This window comes from Mandrillus leucophaeus, unplaced genomic scaffold (assembly GCF_000951045.1).
Source record: "Mandrillus leucophaeus isolate KB7577 unplaced genomic scaffold, Mleu.le_1.0 Scaffold146, whole genome shotgun sequence".
Lineage (NCBI taxonomy): Eukaryota > Metazoa > Chordata > Mammalia > Primates > Cercopithecidae > Mandrillus > Mandrillus leucophaeus.
In genome coordinates, this window is record NW_012101432.1 from 3,537,168 (window position 1) to 3,549,107 (window position 11,940).

At 39.7% G+C, this 11,940-nt stretch overlaps 2 protein-coding genes across 4 annotated transcripts in view; one reads left to right on the top strand and one right to left on the bottom strand.

The window, feature by feature from the left end:
- Positions 1 to 2,481: 2,481 nt before the first annotated feature.
- LOC105535440 (chromosome unknown open reading frame, human C2orf47) lies at positions 2,482 to 11,458 on the bottom strand. Of its 2 annotated transcripts, XM_011974549.1 has the most exons (6): positions 10,325 to 11,458; positions 7,194 to 7,265; positions 6,653 to 6,779; positions 4,665 to 4,812; positions 4,016 to 4,027; positions 2,817 to 2,864 (listed from the first exon to the last, which is right to left on the bottom strand). In XM_011974549.1, exons 1-5 carry the CDS (start codon positions 10,772 to 10,774, stop codon positions 4,021 to 4,023), a joined length of 804 nt encoding a protein of 267 aa, XP_011829939.1. In that variant the 5' UTR covers positions 10,775 to 11,458; the 3' UTR covers positions 2,817 to 2,864; positions 4,016 to 4,020. The 2 variants fall into 2 exon arrangements, with proteins under 2 accessions (XP_011829938.1, XP_011829939.1); XM_011974548.1 differs by lacking the exon at positions 4,016 to 4,027 and having other exon boundaries at positions 2,482 to 2,873.
- TYW5 (tRNA-yW synthesizing protein 5) overlaps positions 10,840 to 11,940 on the top strand; it is a 26,407-nt gene continuing 25,306 nt past the window's right edge. For both annotated transcript variants that reach the window (XR_001005426.1, XM_011974547.1), the window contains exon 1: positions 10,840 to 11,182. Coding sequence is in view for 1 of the 2 variants with exons in the window: in XM_011974547.1 (XP_011829937.1) it covers positions 11,105 to 11,182 (78 nt within the window). In the remaining variant the exon portion in view is untranslated. The remainder of the gene's footprint in view (positions 11,183 to 11,940) is intronic.

The following is an 11,940-nucleotide window of genomic DNA, read 5'->3' on the forward strand; positions in this document are numbered from 1 at the left end:
GAAATGTGAAAGAAAACAGTAACAAGCAAACTTGAGGGTGTATATAAATTTTAGAAGCCTTGCTGAAAAGTGGACTTTACTTGCCTTGTTTTACTAAAGCAATTCAGAAGTGAGAATTTCTATCAATCCTAAATCTTTTCACCAGACCCAATATTTAAATGTTACTTTGGGACTACTATGAGAACATTCCTTTCTTCTTTGTGACATAAGTCCTATCTTACATGGAATTTCCAGATAAAATTAAAGCAGAAGGGTTATTTTTAAGGCTCCCTAAAATTTCCCTCATATACACACTTACTAACTGGTCTATGAATTGGAAAACTTTCACTATGTATAATTCAAGAAATAACTGCAGAATTCTCTATGGTCCACAGATGTGGTCAGAATATTTGCAATAAAGGCCATAAGAAGCCATTGACTCTTTCAAGGTTATCACAGAAGTTCAGTTATATAGGTGTGTGAAAAGATAAAGCTCTTCTCCTTTAGGGGCCATAACTCAACTGCATGAAACATGTCAAAGAGCCATTGCGTATTCTCCTTGTTTCAAAGATATTGTGGTCTCAGCTAATTTTGTTAAAACCTTTTCAGATCATCTTTCCCAATCTGTGAATTGCCTTTTAATTATCCTACTCATGTCTTTCAAAAAGTTTTAATTTTAATAAATTCCAAGTTATAAATTTTTTTCTTTCATGGTTCATGCGTTCTACATCCTAAGAAAATCTTTGCTAATCCCAAGATAGCAAATGTCTCCTATGTTTTTTTTCTAGAATTTCTAGGTTTAGCTTTTGTTTAGGTCTATCATCCATTTTAAATCTAAATTTTGCATTAAAATTATGTATGTGATGTAAAAGTTGAGGTTCATTTCTCATATGAATATATACTTATTCCATTTGTTGGAAAGATGCTTTTCCTCTTTGAATTGCTTTGGTGCCTTTTTGTTTTCTTTTCTTTTTAGACAGGGTCTCACTCTTCTGCCCAGACTGGAGTGCAATCACAGTTCACTGCAGCCTCAACCTCCCCAGGCTCAGGTGATCCTCCCATCTCAGTCTCCCAAGTACGTGTGACTACAGGCACACACCACCACACACAGCTAATTGTGCCTTTGTCAAAAATCAATTGTCCATATACGCATGGGTCCATTTTTGAACTCTGTTCTGTCCACTGGTCCTTAACATTGCTTATAAAACATGTCATTGGCAATAAATTCTCTCATCTTTTCTCTGAGTCTTTTCACTTTTTGAAGATTTTTGCTGAATATCGAATTCTAGGTAAACATGTTATTTTTTTCAGCACTTTTAAGATGGCATGCCAAGGTCTCTAACTTGCTGTTTAAGAAAAATAGGTAGTTATTCTTATCTTGGCTTCTCTGCATGAATATCCTTTTTTTTCTCCAGTTGCTTTTACAACTTTCTCTGGTTTTCAACAATTTCATTATGATGTACCTTGATCAGATTTTTTCTCTGTTACCTTGTTTGTTGAATTTCTAGTGATCTGTGGGCTTATAGTTTTCATCAACTAGGACACTTTTCAGCCATTATTTCTTAACATACTATTTTTGTTTCCACTACTCCAACTTCTAGGACACAAAATACAAGTATATTAGATTAGTTGATATTATCCCATAGGTGGCTAAGACACTGTCCTATTTTTTTTCTCTTTGTATTTTAGCATGCTTTTAAATTCACTAATTTTCAGTTCTGTAGAGACTGATCTGCTATAATTTCATCTATTCCTTCTTACCTAGCTAGTGACCAAAGAAGTCAAATAGCAGCAGTGATTTAAAAATAAATCTTACACATACTTAAAATAAAGGTATAAGGCCAGGCATGGTGGCTCATGCCTGTAATCCCAGCATTTTGGGAGGCCGAGACGGGCAGATTGTCTGAGGTCAAGAGTTCTAGACCAGCCTGGCTAACATGATGAAACCCTGTCTCTATTAAAAATACAAAAAAATTAGCTGGGCATGGTGGTGCATACCTGTTGTCCCAGCTAGTCGGGAGGCTGAGGCAGGAGAATCGCTTCAACCCGGGAAGTGGAGGTTGTAGTGAACTGAGATCACACCACTGTACTGCAGCCTGGGCAACAGAGGGAGACTCCATCCAAAAAAAAAAAAAAAGGTATAAATGTATTGGCCACAAATAAAATATGTAAGGACTATTAATTTAGAACTGTATAAGTAGGCTGGGTGTAGTGGCTCATGCCTATAATCCTAGTTCATTGGGAGGCCGAGGGCAGGACCACTTGAGACCAGAAGTTCAGGACCAGCTGGGCAACAGAGCAAAATCTCTATAAAAATTTTTAAAAATTCGCCAGCCATGCTGGTGGATGCCTGTAGTCCCAGCTACTCTGAAGGCTGAGGCAGGGGGATTGCTCAAGCCCAGGAGCTCGAGGTTACCGTGAACTATTATCATGCCACTGGACTGCATCCAGGGAGACACAGCAAGACCCTGTTTCTCAAACAATTTAAAAAATAAAGAAATGTGTAAGTAGTTTTTTCAATACCTTCTTTATTATGTCTATAAAATTATATGGAGCACTGGAAATATTATTGAATATGACACCAATGACGTGCTATTGTATTTTTTTTAATTTTGACTTCTTTTAAAGAAGGTGATAACAATCTGTGGAAAATGCTTTTACTGTATCATGCCAATATACTGCAAGGAGTATTTCAAAATAATATAAAAGTAATTCACAGACTTAGATTAAATGAAGATCAAATGATCCAAAAATTTTTCTTCCTTAGTTTTTCACAGCAACTGCTAAAGTCCATAAGCTGATTTTTCCAAGAAAATTATTCTAATAATTTTGAGTGTTCAATCCGTGCAATGGTCCAGTCAGGCTTTACTCCTTGTGTGAACTCCCTCTGAAACCTAGGAAAGATATTGCAAATAATGTAAATCTTACATCAGTCCAAGTATGTCTTAGATAACTATGTAATTTGCAAGTGTATATTTAGAAGAATTTTTGGCAACAAGCTAATGGTTAATATTAAATCAAAATCAAAACAAATAAAAAGTTTAACCTACCCATTCAATCACAATAAATATACCCACAAAATTGAAGTACATTCTCAAGTAGTGTGAGTATTTTTAAGGGACTAATCTATATTCAACATCTGCCAGCCCCTAAGAGAAACTTGGATATTATTCTGTTTAAATACTAGCTATAACACATGCCGAATATGAGGAGAAATAAACTGGACTCTGGTGATGCAAACAGCACTTTAAATACATAACCTAGGATACAGGAAAAAAGCTGTTTTTCAAATAGCACTGTTACCAATTTAGGAATAAATAGTGGAATTTAGTTTACATACATTAAATCAATCTTGAAAATAACAATGTTTATGAGGTACCCACAGTCTTAGTAAGAAACATCAGAAAAGATAAAGTTTAGTATTGATGACAGTGCTCTTTAAAAATGATTTCTTAACAGACAATTCAGTAGATTTAAATTAAGTATTTAAATATATAGAATATTTTGGGTAATTACAAATAAAGCAAAATTTAAAAAACACATTTCTTCCAAGAAAAGCAAAAAAAAAAAAGAGGATATGATTCTCTTTTACCTTAGTAAAACAGAATACATTTTATTTCTTAGGTCATTTTGGGGGTTTGTTATTTTGTTATTTTAAAGCAGATTTGTGTAACTCTGGCAACATAATCATTTTTTAAAAAATAAATGTCAAATTATATCTTCACTGACATGCTCCAGCAGTTTACTGTTGTAGACTTTATTCACATAAAAATACAATATAATGTCTCTTTTACATAACCTGCTAACTTCCTACTATACAGTATGTCCTTAAGGGCAGTATCCCTTCAACTTTGTATCTGAACCTCTACCAGAGCATGTGGGCACACAGATGATCAACAGATGTCTAGTGAATAAATCGTTCATGTACCAATTATGGCAGATTTTATTTTCCAAAAATGGCCACAACCATATCTCCCCTCCTATGTGCTCTTCTGCTATGTGACCTTGCTGTTTTTTGGCCCAAAAAGCGGGGGACTCTTTCTATACCCTTTGAACTATACAGATCCTTTGACTGCTTTGACAAGGAGACTATGGCAGAACTGATGTTCTAATTCTGGGCACAGACCTTTACTGGTTTAGCAGCTTCCATTTTCTGCCTCCTGGAATTCAACCACTCTGTGAAAGATATGACTAGTCTGAAACTACCACAAGTCCAAGCCACAAAGAGAGGCCCTGGAGAATGCAGAGTCATGGAGAAGCCAAGGAGTACCAAGGTGCCACACATGTGAGTTAAGACGTCACTGTGGAAATGAATCCTCCAGCTCCTGCCACCCGTGTTGATGCCAGGTGAAGCAGATAAAACCCCCTAACTGAGCCTATCCAAAATTTCTGAGCGTGAAATAGCAGGCAAAATCAATGGCTGTTTGAAGCCAATGAATTTGGGAGGAGTTTGTTAAGCAGCAATAGATAGTTAAAACATCATTTAATTAAATTTAGCAACATTACCTCTTTCTAATTTCTTAACTCTCCTGTTTCATATCCAGTGTGTCTTTCTGACCTTTTCTCTTCATAAATAACTTGTCAAATTTCAATTCTTTTCTTCCTAAAGATCTCTTAATTTTCATACCTTCAAACTACCTTCCATCTTCTGGAGAAAGGAAGCAATGAAATCTGATTAAACTTACTCATAGCTTGCACTAAGAAGTTGTTTAGTTTCCACATTCTGATTCCCCAACTTAACCTGGAATACACTGGCTCCTCTTAAAGTTTCACTGGGGATGTTGGCACTGGTTAGATACCAAAAGCACATCAGGATGTTAACAAACTTCCTTCCTTAGAGAAAAAACATATACACACACATACAAATACAAATCAAAATAATCTATCATCCATATATACAAAATGAAATCAGAAATTGGCAGTAGTCATACAGTTGTTACAGATCAAATTCTGTGCTTATTCTGATGTGACCTAAAATACTTGTATTGATACTGTTTTATTTTTAGTAAATTGTCTTAGGGTTTATGGCATACTTGCTCTCTTCTCTGTATCTCAGTAAAAAGCTACTACTTAACTGAGCACATACTTTACTAAGTATACTATATGGATTATTTTCAATTAGTGGCTTTTTCTTTTTCTTTCTCTTTTTTTGACACAGTGTCTCACTCTGTCACCAGGGCTGGGGTGCAGTGGCACAGTATCGGCTCACTGCAACCTTCGCTCCCCAAGCTTAAGCAATCCTCCCACCTCAGCCTCCTGAGTAGCTGTGACCATAGGCACGCACCACCATGCCCGGCTATTTTTTCATATTTTCAGTAGAGCCTGGGTCTTGCCATGTTGCCCAGGCTGGTCTTGAACTTTTGAGCTCAAGTGATCTGCCTGCTTCAGCCTCCCAAAGTGCTGGGATTACAAGTGTGAGCCACTGCATCTGGCCAGGCATTTTCTAAGATTATAATAATCTCATGACAGATATGTGTTGTCAAACCAAAAACGAGGAGAAAAATAATATTTTTTGCTGCTTAGTAACTATCTTAACTTCAACTGCCAGAAAGAGTAAAGGCTTTCTATTCTACCCTAATTCACCTTGCTGTGCCTGGTGATTCTGACAACCTCCTGATGCAAAAGTTAGTTAGTGACCATGGTGCTGAGATGCAATTTGAAATATTAGGGAAGAAGAAAATATTTATCACTAAAAATATCTTTACAAATGTTTCAAAATAATGTGTGCATGAAAAATTTTATCATCATTAAGAGTCTCTCTCTTCTACCTTAGGAAGTGTTTAAGCAGAGTCTACATTTCCTGTGTGGCTGGCACATAATACATATGCAAATAGAGTCATTCCTTGAAATCCATGGAGGATTAGTTCTAGGACCCTCCTGTGGATACCAAAATCCACAGATGCTCAAGTCCTTTATATAAAATGGTGTAGTATTTGCATAACACACATCCTCCAGTATACTTTAAATCATCTCTAGATTATTTATAATACCTAACACAATGTAAATGCTAATGTAAATAGTCGTTATACTGTATTATTGAGAGAATAATGACAAGAAAAAACTGTACATGTTCAAGTATAGATGCAACTATTTTTTTAATATTTTCTATCCGAGATTGGTTAAATCTATGGATGTGAAACCCCCAGATACAGAGGGCCAACTTTGTATGTATCAGGAATAAACAGTGAATTATCAGGAATGCTATAGGGAAAATGTATGCCTCAGACAAGAAGAACCAGATAACCACTAAACTTCCTCCCAACTTTTTTCATTATTCTCAACTAGATCCAATTTGGGAGTTCTGCAGTTAATCTTTTCAAATCATCTTTAGTTGACAATATCTAATTTGATTTTCTTTTACCCCTCATTCCTTCCGTATAAGGTGCAGTTTTAAAATACTCAATTGTTTCCTTCAAGTTACTATTGTATTGAATAAAAATAAAATAAATAAATAAATAGTAGCAGAAAAAAGTTCTAGATAGAAAGGCTTAAGAAATGATGACCATGTCTCAACTCTTTCAGAAGTAGGTCTTTAAAGAATGGATATAACATTTTCTTGGAAGTTCTATTAATTTCTACTTGTCCTGACAAAACTCTATTTTGTGATTATCCACTACTTTAGCTTATCTGGACAATTATGGATCATTTCAAGTTGACTATGCTCTGGCATTACCTTTCTCATCATAGTAAATGGAGATGTCTCCTGTTGATGTAAATACAATTTCATCTATGTTAGCAGCAAGGGCATTTTTATGGTTGTCAGGTAGTGAAGTAACCTTTTCTTTCAATACATGTAGCACCTAAGTTTGAAAAAAGCAAGCCATTAGTTCACCAATACCATTTTTGAAACCTTTCAAAAAGTGATCTTTATCATGGAATACATTTTTCCAAACCTATTTTTAAATTTACTACCATATTTACTCATCCTCAAAAGCAAGGCTGAAATGTATCTCATTATTCAACTAGGTAATTCCTAACAGAACATTCTATATAAGAGCAATTGAAAAACATCATAATTACTTACTTATGCCTTAAGTAGCAGGAGTGATTCCATGCTTTTATATGACCCAAAGTACCCATAAGAACAGATACACAGACTCTACTTTGGATGCTGGCACACATGCTATTTTTAAGCATAAATAAGGAAAATGTGCATCATTCTATTGCAAGAGAATAGCATTTATTTTTAAAGCAAAATGTAAAATATACTTTACCTCTTTGGCCACAAGTTCTTCCAACAGATCAAATTTACACTGTGACAGCAACTTGGATACATGAGCAAAAGCCTTGAAAAAAATATTAAGGGAAGTGTGGGGATTATTATTTCAAAATACCATACCATGTTCATATTTAAATGGCTAAGTGTAATAAAGACTATTTTATGGTAATGGTGATAAACAACATCAAATATTAATTTATCAAGGCATGACTCCTTCAAGGTTGGTTGACTTTTTGTATATGGCCTTGCCACATATATAGGAGTAAGTGACTTGACCTTTAATTCTGGATCCACCTTCAGGACCTGGGAAATGACAGCGTGTTATGTACAATCTAGATATCTCAATAAAAATCCTCCTTTATATTTCTTTTTAAAATGATGACGTAAACAATCATTTGACAGCTGTATGACCCACCTCTTAATCATGCATAGATAGCAGTTGGAAAGGAGAACAGTTTAGATTGCACTGGGAGTCTGGAAATCTGGGCTGAAGTCTGAATCTCAGTATGGGAGATAATGTAGGTTTGAGAAAGTGGGAGAAAAGGTCATTAGTTTATATGATCTAAAACAGTAGATCCTAGCTTTGAAGTGTGAAATTCCATTTTCAAGGAAGGAAAATCCCAACTGCAATTCTCATTGCTAGCAATGAGAAATCAAACTGTGAATTAACATCCTACCTGTCTTCAGGGAACTTTCAGTCCACTTGGGAAAAAGACAAGTAAACTGACAAGTTTAGGAATTTTGACAGGGATAAGAACAGGATGACTTGGGAGCATACAGAAGAGCCTTCTAACCCAATCTGAGAAGATCAGAGAGGGCTTCCTAAGGGAAGAAACATCTAAACTGAAATCTGAAATAAGCTGAAATCTAGGCTGCCAGAGGATGCACAGGCATGTCAGATATGGCATATCAGAGAATACTACCTAACTGTTATAGGATGAATTGTGCTCTCCTTCCCCCAAAATTTATGTTGAAGCTCTAACCCCCAGAACCTTAGAATGCGACTATATTTGGAGATAAGGCCTTAAAGAGGTGATTAAGTTAAATGAGACCATCAAGATGGGCCAAAATCTAATCTGACTGGCATCCTTAGAAGAGGAGCAAATGTGGAGTAAGAACTACCAGGAGCGCACATGCACAGGGAGGACCATGCAAGGACACAGCAGGAAGACGGCCATCCGTAAGCTGAGAGAGGCCTCAGGAAAAAAACCCCTCCGACACCTTGATACTGAAATTTTGGTTGTTTGCTTTATATAAGCAACATTGCATACAGACTGGCTGATGAATGGGGTGGAAATACTACTTAATGGCAAGGAAGGAGGTGAAAATAGCTAACAGCTGGAGAACCACTAGGAGTGGAGTGACTCCAAAAATGCTGCAGGCTCCTCTGTGTGTTCAGAGGAAACAAGTACTGAGGCCTGATTCCTGCCAATGGTGGGGTGATGATTTCCAATCCTTACTGAAACATGAATGAACTGGTACCATCATATGTGTTATGAGGTGGACAAGCTCATATATCATCGGTGGGCACTGTAAAGAACAGGAGGATCAATACAACTTACCACTGCATGGACAAAAGATTTTAAGAACTGACAAGAGCAGAGGTTTATCCCTTAATTATGATGCTGAGTTAACCATCTTAATCAAGCTTGTTCTTTGACTTTTTTATGTAAATATATATAGTAGTCAAGAGTTGACTCAGAGAAGCAGGCAGCAGGAGTTAATACTGACACTTATTACATAAAGTTGAAAACATTTATTTACAACTGATAGGTCTCATAAATACAAATGGCCATGATTATGGAAAGAATCTGAAATAAATTTGGAGTAAAAATATCAACACCAGTATACAACCAATATTGTAAAATGATTACACCAATGGTATGGTTTTAAGGCATATGGAGGTATGAAGCAGGAAATATACTTTATGAATTCTATTGTGGTTTTTGTTTTTGTTTTTTGAGACAGAGTCTCGCTCTGTCACCCAGGCTGGAGTGCAGTGGTGCCATCTCAGCTCACTGCAACCTCCACCTCCCAGGTTCATGCGATTCTCCTGCCTCAGCCTCCAGAGTAGCTGGGACTACAGGGGCGCGCCACGGCTAATTTTTGTATTTTTAGAAGAGACGGGGTTTCACCATATTGGCCAGGCTGGTCTCAAACTCCTGACCTGTGATCCACCTGCCTCGGCCTCCCAAAGTGCTGGGATAACAGGCGTGAGCCACCATGCCTGGCCGACTTCTATTGTTATCAATAGTTTTGCAATGTTTGGGAACGATACACTCTGTAAAGGAGTCAAAAAAAGAAAAAAAAAAGGTATACATGGCCCTTAATCCTAGAAAAGAAGCATGTACCCACAAACTCTACAAATAACCTCAGGGCCCAAGTGACCACTGTCATAAGGGTAAGGCAAGGTATAATCAGCCATTCAGAAACAGGTACGTAACTAACGAAGTCAGGGATAAGAATCTCTAAAGGCTAAATATTTTCTGTGTGTAGGGTGCTGCGCACTTAGCCACCAGGCAGTCTCAGCAAACCCTTTAAAAGGGTAAAACTGCTCATCTCCAGTTTAATCTTTAAGGAGTATGGGGTGGTGTGTTGGTGGACTCTGTCAAATAAACGGCAGAAAGTTCTGCTCTTCTACCCAAGGTGACATTACAGCACTTTGGAAATGTTATCTCATTTATTCTTCAAACTGACCCGTTTATTAATGTATTCAACAAACATTCATGGAGGGCCTACTATGTGCCAGGGATTGTCTTGCCCACTTTGTAGATTTGAAAATTACGTTCGGACAATATGAGACCATATAGCTTTTTCCTTTATTTTTTGAGACAGGGCTTGGCTCTGTCTCCCAGGCTGGAGAGCAATGGCACCATCACAGCACTACGTCCAACTCCTGGGTTCAAGCAATCCTCCCCTTCAGCCTCCTAAGTAGCTGAGACTACAGGCGTGTACCCCCATGCCTGGCCAGAAGCTTACTTTAAGTCAAGCAATGGCTGGAAAGCTCTATGTCTGGGCCACTAATCACTTTGGATCACTTGTATCCCAGTGAAGAAACTAAGCACTTCTGCGAATAATAGTTGAACTCATTAGAGACAGACAAGTCAACCAGGAAAATAAACAAACCTGCTTCGCTCCCTCAGAGAACTCTGCGATGCTGAACTCTTTGTCGAAATAGGCCCAGATAAGGAAGGCCTTAATTCGAGTCCTAACCCAGTTGATAGGGTTGGAGAATCCCAGGACGATCATCTTGGTTTTCTGGTGCTGCTGGGGCTTCTCCTCCGTGCTGTAGCTGCGCTGAGGGCAGGCAGGGAAAGAAGCGAAGGCTGTGGGGGGTCCCGGGCGGCTGAGCACTGGCCGCCGGGAGCCCTGGGCAGGTAGCGCCGAGGCCGCCAAGGCCCAAGCGCTTCGGGGAAATGACGCCGCTCCCGAGCCGAGGCGACAGCGGCAGAGGTAGCAAAGTCTGGCCGACGGCAGCCTCACCTCGGCCGCAGCGGGAGTCCGGAGTCGGACGGCCCCGCAGGGCAGCGACCCAGAGTGCCGCAACTGGGGTAGCAGACGAGCGGCCAGCGCCATTTTTATATGACCCTTCACCCCGGTGCCTGCTGGTGCTGTATGGAAAGGAAGTCGGTGGGAAACCACCTCAGCGGTGTCGGAGAAAGAGACTGGAGAGCAAAGTGGACTTGTTGCTGCAGCCTCTGATGAGTCGGCCCCGTCCCCGCTCTCCAGCACGCAGCCCAGGCCGAGGCCCTTCGGCAACCCGCCCCGCGCTCCGACCCAGCCTCTCTGGAGTCCGCTGGCCTCGCGGACCTTTTCTCTGTCGCTCGTGTTTCCGGGCGGATGACGCTGAGGAACGCTTTAGAGCCGAAGTTGCGAGGACCTGGAAGAGGGCAGGCGTGAGCAACCATGGCCGGACAGCACCTCCCGGTAACCCGGCTGGAGGGCGTTTCTCGGGAGCAGTTCATGCAGCACCTCTACCCACAGGTGAGTCTCTTGCGCGGGGCAGAACCCCGGGAAACCCGCGGGAGACGCGTCTTCACCATTTGGACGACGGGGAACTGGTTTTTAGAGACCCAGGATGTGGGAAAGAGGCGCAGGACGGCAGCAGATGACTGGTTGGCCCTTAGGCCAAGGGAAAGGTGCACGTGGGACGCCGACTGGCTCCTCCATTGAAATTTCCGGAGAAAGCCCCATGTTTCTAGGGAGCAAGATGATGGCGGAGAGCTGAGTGCGAGAGGTATTTTGCCTAAACTCTGCTCCGCATCTGTCAGTCTATTCCGAATTAATGGGTTTGAAAGCACAACTTTTCACTCCACTGAGCCAAAAAGGAAAGCAATGGGATTCCCCCGGGAAATTCCTACTTGTCTTGAATTCTAACTTACTTAGGTTCTAGTTCCGACATTGGAGTCTTTTATACCTGTAGTTAGAACCTTAGGTCTTTAAAAGAAAACTCAGAGAAATATTAGGGGAACAAAAAGTGCTTTTACTTGCAGTGCTTTACAAGGGAGTCCAGACCTAAGAAAAACAGAAGGTGTTAAAAGGAAAAAATCTACAGGATTACAGTCAGTTTATGGTAGGAAAAATACTCAGCAAGCCGGGCGCGGTGGCTCAAGCCTGTAATCCCAGCACTTTGAGAGGCCGAGACGGGCGGATCATGAGGTCAGGAGATCGAGACCATCCTGGCTAACCCGGCGAAACCCCGTCTCTACTAAAAAATACAAAAAACTAGCCGGGCGAGGTGG

Bases quoted from the DNA above. Each gene is read 5' to 3' on its own strand.
- LOC105535440 (XM_011974548.1), bottom strand. From the start codon at position 10,774: ATGGCGCTGGCCGCTCGTCTGCTACCCCAGTTGCGGCACTCTGGGTCG. The intron at 7,266-10,324 runs GTTTGTTTATTT...ATTTTTTTCAAG, and splicing joins TCTCTGAGGGAGCGAAGCAG to GCTTTTGCTCATGTATCCAA. The intron at 2,874-4,664 runs GTAAGTTTAATC...TATCTTTCCTAG, and splicing joins CTTCTTAGTGCAAGCTATGA to GTTTCAGAGGGAGTTCACAC.